This window comes from Periplaneta americana, chromosome 17 (assembly GCF_040183065.1).
Source record: "Periplaneta americana isolate PAMFEO1 chromosome 17, P.americana_PAMFEO1_priV1, whole genome shotgun sequence".
Lineage (NCBI taxonomy): Eukaryota > Metazoa > Arthropoda > Insecta > Blattodea > Blattidae > Periplaneta > Periplaneta americana.
Window position 1 is genome coordinate 19,427,338 of NC_091133.1, and position 9,493 is coordinate 19,436,830.

Below are 9,493 nucleotides of genomic sequence, written 5' to 3' on the forward strand. Positions count from 1 at the left end.
AAATCCTTTCCCTGGTAATGAGTATTAAATGCATAATTAATTACGTCGGTTCTTATAATTTATTATTATTACTGCTGCTGTTGCTTGATATTATTACGAGTTACGTTTTTAAAAGTATCTTTTATGTAAAGGGACTTGAATGTCAGTAGAGTTTACGTCATTCATTGCGTGTTTTTAGACCATTTAACATTTTCCAGTATTACACAAGATATAATAAGAACATGGAAACTAAAATGTCATAGACCACATGATAATTAATATTGTGTAAGAAAATGGCTATGTCGCAGAGGAAGAAAGTTTTATCCGTTACTGACGTTATAATCCATAATGATGTTTGCGTTTCACCGAATGTCACACTGAGTTTTAATTGCCTTGTGTTTGTTGGAGTCGTCAGCTTCATGAATTCAGAGACAGCAATGTGTTATAATCTTCATAGTGTTGTTAGCAGACATCATGAGCAATTAATAGAATATTATAAATTAATTACAGTTGAGCTCTTAAAACAACTATTTTTTACTACCACACTAGAAATTTATCTCATATTGTTCATGCATTAGCCAATATGAATATGTAGCCGTACGAAATTTCTGTTGTAAATTTTATTTATACAATGGTCGACGTCATTTATTGCAACAGCATTCCATGGATTTCGTGTTAAGAAATAGTCATTACATGCATTGGAATACTAATTGCCATGTTCAGTAGATTCAAACACTTCTGTAAATTGAATTCGATTCACCAACATTCAAGCAGGTCCAAAATATGTTAATTTGACTCCCAAATACTAAACTCGTGCTACGTACTTTGATTATTAGCATTGTAATTATCACGTCCACAAATTGGGGTCCTTCAGAAAAACGTTTTAGCTCTTAGCTTGTATTTGTTTTCTAAATTGTATCCAGGTTTCTTTATGATAGAATTTCGCTTCCAAATAATGTACAGCGCAATGTTATAATATTTTAAATACTTCTCTATAATTTCTGTCTGTTTCATTTTTACCTAGGAAATAACTATATGAATTTCGTTCAAATGCTAGCGATTTTGCTGCAAGTCTAAAAGAGATTCTATACGGAAATAGAAATGTCTCTCTTCCGCAGGCAGCATGTTTATATCTAGAGACCAGGGTTCGATTTACAGGAGGGAATGTCTTATTTGTTACTCAAATAGATTTATTCCCCTTGTCTATTCAGAAGACTTACAACTTGGAGAATTGTGTCCCTAATGAAATATGTGAAATATTCGCAACGCTTCAGAATTTTTATCTATCTTTGTCTTCAGTTTAATAAATACCTACAATTACGATCGTTTTTCCACCCTTTTTATTCGCCCGTAAACGAGGTATTTTCAACTTTCGAAGCGTTGTGAGATTTTAATGTACAGTAGTGGCAAAAAAAAAAAAAAAAAAACCGGACCGACCCGTGTAGCTGATTTCAGAGCCTTGTTCACTCCAGAGCACGATAGACTGGTAACTAAGACTTTCGCGTCTTGATTTTACAAAAGACGGCCATTAGAATTTTACGTAAATCAAACTATCTGAAACATTGTCGGCCACTTTTCAGACAATCACGGATTTTAACAATCATAAATTTGTATATATATGATCTAGTACTTGACACTCGACAATTACTCATTAGTAGCCAATATACATGATCATGAAATTAGAAATAGTGAACAAATTAATATTCCATATTGTAGATTACACAAGAGCAACACAAACTTTTTAATTATGGGGATGAAATTATATAATAAGCTCCCAAGTCAATATTATAAATTACCAATCAATAGTTTCAAAACTAGATTTTACAATTGGTTATTAAATAATCCTTTTTATTCTGTTGCTGAGTTTTTCAACACAAATTTGTATGAAATTGTATTTAATAAATAAGTTTAATTGCAATTTAGTTAGTTTTCTTCAATTTAAAAGTTTCAAATGATTTCATGTTTTCATTGTATTACTTAAATTTTACTGTTTCTGTTATTAGTGTTTTTTTTTAATTTATTTATATGTTTTTTCAATGTATTCTGACGAAGCCTAAAACTGTATGTCTAATGGCCAAATAAATTGAATTGAATTGAATTGAATCCTGCCGCGATATTTTACTACCTAATTAACTTATTATTCCCAGAACATGAATTTTACCAGCAATCGAAAAGTATTGGGAATAAATTTGAATAAGGAACAAAAAAAATGTTTCCTTCCCAGGCAGGATTCGAATCACAAGTGTCTTAGTTACCAGTCTATCGTGCTCTGGAGTGAAGAAGGCCCTGAAATCGGCTACAAGGGTCGGTCGGTTTTTTTGCCATTACTGTACTTCAATAGCAATTGAGAAAATAAACAATATCCCTTCTGAATAATTCACCACGAGTTTCTCCTTATTTTTAATGATGCTATTTGCTATTATAATTAGGATTTATCTTGAAATATACTGACAGCATGATAAGGGAGTGAATGTTTAGTGTTGTTTTGGAAACAAGCACTGCATAAATCGTTGTAGATGATGAATGATGATACAGTGATGATGACGATAATGATGGATAGACATAGGATGTTTAGATAAATGAATATTTTATATCAGTGAACAGTATAAGAAGTTCGCGTTGTGGCCATGTGGATAGCGTGCTTCCCAACTAAGCGGTTCTATTCCCGGCATGAGCAATGGAAGATACTTATGTCCATAGGTAGGAAGTTCGTATCAAAACAGTAATTTCAGTTGAGTATAGCGAAGAGTATAGATGTCAGCCGCGCTTTGCCCTGCTCCCGCTCGCTACAGACGATAATATACAGTATGTTCACATAAACAACGCACAGTGGCATTCTGTGGAGTTGTGTACAGTCGAGAATAGTTTGAAGAATATTGTTATTTTATAATAATATTTTAGGTTCTGAACAAAGTGAGCTATTTTGTTATTATTGTATTATTTATGTAATGTTACTATAATGCATGATTCCAAGAAAGTAAACTCATCTGTTACTAAATAATTATGCAAACAGGAGTGTGTAACACGTTTAGTTTTTCCCGGATTACTTTTCGTTAAATGTTGATGTCTCGTACTGCTATGTATGCCTATTCGGTTGCGTTACAGTCAAAGTTCAACATCGGAATTACGATACGTTACTTCCTAGCCGTCATTATAATAGAAATGAAAAATTTTTTTGAAAACAATTATAAAAAAAGGTAAAGGTATCCCCGTAACATGCCATGAAGGCATAGGTTTAATATTATATATCAACATAAGAGGTGCACTATTAGATTCACAAAGTAGTTGTTCATCTGATTATAGGAAGATGTACTGTATCATGTTTCAGATTTGCTCCAGTAACGTCTTGTGACTTAGAACGAATATTTTGAGAGTACAAATATTGTTTTTTTTTTTCATTTTGATAAAATAAAAATGTTTATTGTTATTTGTTATAATGAAGCTAGAATCATAATTGTATATTTTATATGTTATTTTTATTTGTATGAGTAAATTATTTTATATTGGGAGTTACAAAGTTTATAATGACAAATTATTGTTTTTTTTAAATATTCGTTTATTATTTTCTTGTTCGTTCGTTCGTTCATTCATTCATTCATTCATTCATTCATTCATTCATTCGGAGATTTTTCACCTGAAGATGAAGGCGGATTGGCTCTCAAAACATTTTGCTCTTCTTGCCCCTCCCCTCTTGAGCATTTGGAAAGTCCAATCCATAGCTCTTCTGAATGAGTTCTACTTAATTATGTACTTTTAACGTTCACGTAGATTCGCAATGAACAGAGGTGAATTATTTCCTTTTCATTTGTCTCTTCTTTCCTCTGGAATTTCGTTTGTGGTTGTGTGAAAACCTCATTCAGAATGAGTGTATTGTTAAAAATTAAGAGCTTTCCAAAAAGAAAAAAGTAGGTTCTCCTTTGTCATGTCTTTCTCATCCTTTATGTTCAGCAGCGGTGCAGATCACAATTGTCTCGAGTCTCATTGTTCTCAAGCAGCGCGTTGTGCGAGGCACTTGACCCAGAATCATAGTAAGAGAATCACATCAACTGCCGAGTTCTTCTGCCGTTAGTTCATTTCTCCGATCGAGCACAAATAAGACAGATGTGGCTTGATGTGCTTCACGCAGGCCTACATGTAATACTGAACAATGGAAGAAGTGTATTGCTTATTTCTGATGAGGTTCGCTTGCTGCAGGCAGGCAATAGACTGGACTTTATTATTTGTGGAAGGAGGTGTAGTTTGCGGCTGGTTTCTTGGACTATCCGGTGCCTCAGTGGCGTGGTTGCTCTTCCTATTGAGCGTAATGGCCACGTCTCTGAAGGAAAGTGACACATTGAAGATAGACGTTACTGTATATCAGCACAATCCTGACCTCGTGTGGGGAACGGTTTTTATAGCGCTGAGTGTTACGTGTGGCTGGCTTCTCGGAATAGCGGAGCTCTCTGTGGCGTGGCTACTGTTGCTATTAGCCGCGGTAACGACTATGTTTGCGGAGTACGAAACATTAACGAACACCGGAAAGATGTTGAAGGGTGACATTCAGTTCAACTGGACGCTAGTGTTCGTGACAATGGGTGTGATGTGCAGTTGGATTGTGGGGATTTCTGGACTGTCTGTGGCATGTCTGCTATCCTTGTTGGTTCTAGTAATTACAGAGTTCTGGGATGTTCAGGCATTAAGACCGGATATTACGTGTTTGCAGCGAGATGCCCAGCTGAGCTGGACGCTAATATTTGTGGCGGCGAGCGTCGTCTGTAGCTGGCTTCTGGGCACAACTGGATTGTCTATGGCATGGCTGTTACTCCTCCTGGCTTTGGTTGCTGCCGTCTGGAAAGCTAGTCTCGTGAGACTGGTGGAAGCTGCTATCAACTATGAGACCCTGCGCGTCCGACGGAGACGGGCCCTCAGTCAGGACGAAACTGCCGAATGGTTCAATTTCCTCGTCAACCGATGGTGAGTAAATATAGCTATACTTGAGATCATAGAATAGAAGTAACACCACAGTCTACTATATACATTCACGAAGCTCAATACGTAGAAATATGCATCCATAGATAGTTGCTAACCACTAGGATCGCTAATATCGCCTCATTACAGACGATGCGAAATAGTACCAGCACAGTCTATTGTTCCTAGCACCCTCACAACTCAAGCTTCGTGACTGTATAGTACTAGACTGTGGTAATACTTAATTTTCAAGGTTGGTCAGACAAAACCATTATTTTGGTAGTGAATAGCACGCGTTATTCAAACTTACCTGCAGCACACTACTTGACCCAGCGACTGGTTGCAGCGAGCAGCATTTAGCAAGGATTAGTTAGGGCTGCCTAGCATAAAAGTGAAACACTTCCATAGCTTGTTAATAGGTTAATTAATGAGTTGACGCTGCGCCACTATGCGGATATTAAGTTAGTGAGTCCAAGGATCTCACGTGTTGAGCAACTCCATGTAGGGTATTTTTTTTAATCTACAAGTTCACATTACACGTTAAACAGTTTTTTTGTCGTTTTTTAATTTGTGTCCTTGTTCTTCCAAGCACTCCTGCACTGGGCGATATTAGACAGTGACCTTTGGTCCTGTTGCCTATTTAGGGGTCCCACATGGTGGTGTCTTGTGCCCACCTGTCCTGGTATTGTCTCGCTAAATATTCTCCCCCTTCCACTTTATGGTTGCAGCCCCTTGTCCGATGTACTCCGAAGCTGTAAATTCTTGGAGCTCTTTATTGGAGATTCTGTCTCTCGATGTTATGTCTAGTGGGCTATCTTCCTTTCCATTCTTCTTTGGCATGCTCCCATGTTTTTCCGCTGTCTTTCTGTAAGGGACCAAGTTTCGCATCCGGATAGCAGCACTGGTAGGACACAAGGATTGAATGCCTCTATTTTCAGTTTCCGGTTTAATCAAGAAAATACACCTTAAAGTCGTAAGTACCAACTAACTACAGTAGTTAAAATAAAAATTGTTGCTTACCGCTCAGTTTTAATAATTTGTACGCTTCCTCAAGACAAATGAAGGAGTTCTCAGTATATTTGGTCGGGAAAACAGGCCGTCAGCTGAAATAAATAATTACACCTACTTCATGTTTTATAAAAAACCAGAAAACTAGAAAATAATTTTCGTTATAAAAATAGGCCTAATCAAAATATCCATAAAATATGCTCTTAATGTCGAAATATGCACAAACGTCCAAAATATGCACATGTATGCACGAACCACCATGCATCATTCATCTTAAAATAAACATGAAATATGCGGCTTCGGCACAAATATGCACTTGCACATATTTCTGATCACTAGGACTGAAAAAAAGTATTGGTTATAGGCTACGCTGCATTGTACGTAGAATCCTGTGTTTACAAAATGCAACAATGATACAACTTCACGTCACTCAAGCGTAGAATCGGATGTTCACTCTTTCTGCTCCTCACAGACAGTAGAGACACCCGGCAACGCGACGCATTCTGTAAACAATGTTTATAGAAGTTACATCTACTACCCTGATACCAATACTTTTCTTCAGCCGTACTGATCATTAATGATGGTGATAACAAAAATATTGATTCCAAATATTTCACCGTTATACAAATTCTAAGTTTATAAATTAAATGGATCAAATTTATTGCTGTACAGTTTGGCATTTTTATTATCTTTGGAGGCAGGGGAAAAGATTCAGAATTTCTATTATGGAAGAGTTTGTGATTTCTGATGCATTTCATAGGAGTATGAAATGTAACGTATTTGTGAAACATTCTCTTGAACCTTTGATAACAATAGGTCATAAAAATGGCATCTGAATTGTGAACTGAGACACATACCACAATTTTCTCGCAACTATTATTCAGTCATTGGCCAGGAAATATATTCATATAAGAATATAATGATGTGAATTTGCGTTGGATACTTTCTAATTTAGCGGAATTTCTTGTAATGAAAAAAAAAAAATATTACAGTGATGTTATTGAGAGTAAGTAATGAATACTCTAAGAGACAAACGTCTCTCTCATTTTTAGGAATTTACCCAATTTTTTAGATTCGACATTTTTACATTATTTATCATAGTTGGTTTATTTTCATTGCCGAAAATGTGACAGAAAAAATAATTGGCTATTCTCAGCTCGAGCCTATTCGACTAAAACATAGAGCAGTAAATATTTTACAAGCAAATTTAATCTTGACTAATACAAATCCGAAAATAATGTTCCACAAAAATGTCTCGCAAATTTGTATTTTATTACTCCAAACTTATTAGTTGTATGTGACAGTTTGTATTCCACATTATAGTAGCGTATTACTAACCGAGTATCTTATTGATATTTTATGAAGTACATTTACATGAACTGATTCACATACGTGCTCCTATTTTATTGTAGTAGTTACAGTATTGATAAAGCTAATGAGATGTGGATCGCACTTGAAGAAAGACCAAACGGCTCTGTTTTTGAAGAGGAGAGCGCGACTTTTGCATAATGTGGGATATAGATTTAGATAACTACTCCAATTACACTACGCACTTAATTACCAGACATTAAAGTCGAGAAAACGCTTACTTTCAATCGTTTGGAACGTTAATGAATTTTGACGTCACATAGCTCTTAACTAATAAGTAACATACTCTAATAATATACAGGTGTGGAACAAACAGATAAGTCTTCACATTCCACAGGAACTTCAATTTATACCTTGCAAATTATTACTCCATCCTTTTGTAAAATAGGTCTCTGGTCTCGGCTTGATTGTTAACCATCTTAAATTTGTGCAACGCTAGCCGGCATCATTACACAAATGTGGATGTTGACTAGTGAGATTTTGATGTCCATATTTTCCATCCTGTTTTATTAGAGACTTTGTCGTGGTGACAAATGTTACTCAGAGTTTATTGTTGAGTAACGACGCCTCTGAATATTGCATATCATTTTTATTCATAAAGAAATGTACCTACATTTTATACGTAGTAAATCTACTACATCTTGCCAACGGCTTTACTTCCTCGTCTTGCTGACTTCCACAATAAGATTTTTTCCGCCTAAAAATTAGTAGAATTGAACCCATATAGATGAGTTCAGAAGCTGGTACGATAACTTAGCTGTGTACCAAGGAGTGCGACTATTATGATAATGCTGTATTCTGTCTCACAATATATTCAGAGAAAATAAATAAAAATGCCTATTAGGAAAAGTTCAAAATTTACCTACTAGTAGGCGTACTTATTGACAATGACGATAAATGTTTTACAGATTCTACCACGTACAAATACTATCAGATTTGAATTTTCAAGAACTTTTTGATTTTAATTATATGACATTGGTTGGACTATTAAGTTTATTATACGAGGGAGAGCCACTAACAGTAAGTTACAAATTGAAGTATTGACCTACAATAAAATTCTGAACGAGGCGCTAGAAGCTATAACTGCTTGACGACAGTATTATAGATGTTCGCCTAAGCGAAACAAAGAAGCAACAGTTGCAAAATAGCGATATCTGTACAAGAAAGTTGATCCGAGCATTATGCACGCTTTGCCTCGGGCTGATAATGCAGCCCTCAAAATTCATAACCAGTGACTATCCGAGCTAACATATCGTCTCTTCCATCCTGTCTGCTCTGATCAAGTCACCAACCTGTAATGAATTTTCCTCTCACAATCTCCATTGGCCAACCGACTGTGTGTTCAGAGAACCTCTGCACCCAATTGTAGACAACTTGACGCGACAGTCAATACACTCCATATTTTTTGCTGCCAGACATTTTGCACAGAAAAATCGTATAATGGAGCGTTGCTGAACAACTTATCCTGTCTGTGATTCCCGTTGTTTTTCTAAGGCTAAGACAAAAATGTGATGGCTTTCGCATATTGTCTTCGATAATTGGAGCGAGTTTACTCGAGTGTCATTCGCACAGTGCAAGAGCTCGGACCCCTTCCCTTCTCTTACGAGGACTGCAATATTCCTACTCGATGTGCACATTTCTTCGACGATTCTGACCTGTTGCTGTTCTGTCATGCTTCTCCCCTCCTATGTGGTAGCTATTAGGTTTTTCTCAGCCCAAAATTGCCTTTAAAGGGCGCATTTTCGCGTACCTTTCAAATGTTTCTCCTCCAAATTCCCCATTGACATTGACAAAGACAATGGTATAGTCTTGCAGGGGTGTCGCCATCTTGCAACTGCTGCTTTTTTCTTTCGCTTGTGTCGCTTGTGCTCACATCGATAACCTTGACAACTGGATGGTACTATTACCACAGTCTAGTATATACAGTCACGAAGCTTGAGTTGTGAGGGTGCTAGGAACAATAGACTGTTCCGGTAGTATTTCGCATTGTCTGTAATAAGGCTATATTAGCGATCCCAGTGATTAGCAACTATCTATGGATGCATATTTACTACGTATTGAGCTTCGTGACTGTATATACTAGACTGTGCTACTATCTAGCGGAGATACTTTTGGCGCTTTATTAAAAATAATGTAGGTCACTACTTCCATTTGTAACTTAGTGTCGAAGAAAAAATCTTTGATTGTGCAA

At 36.3% G+C, this 9,493-nt stretch overlaps 1 protein-coding gene across 6 annotated transcripts in view; it reads left to right on the forward strand.

Annotated features, from left to right (window-relative positions):
* LOC138693213 (uncharacterized) overlaps positions 1 to 9,493 on the forward strand; it is a 394,304-nt gene that overhangs the window by 169,849 nt on the left and 214,962 nt on the right. For all 6 annotated transcript variants that reach the window (XR_011330253.1, XR_011330254.1, XM_069817007.1 and 3 more), the window contains exon 3: positions 4,682 to 4,932. Coding sequence is in view for 4 of the 6 variants with exons in the window: in XM_069817007.1 (XP_069673108.1) it covers positions 4,682 to 4,932 (251 nt within the window). In the remaining 2 variants the exon portion in view is untranslated. The remainder of the gene's footprint in view (positions 1 to 4,681; positions 4,933 to 9,493) is intronic.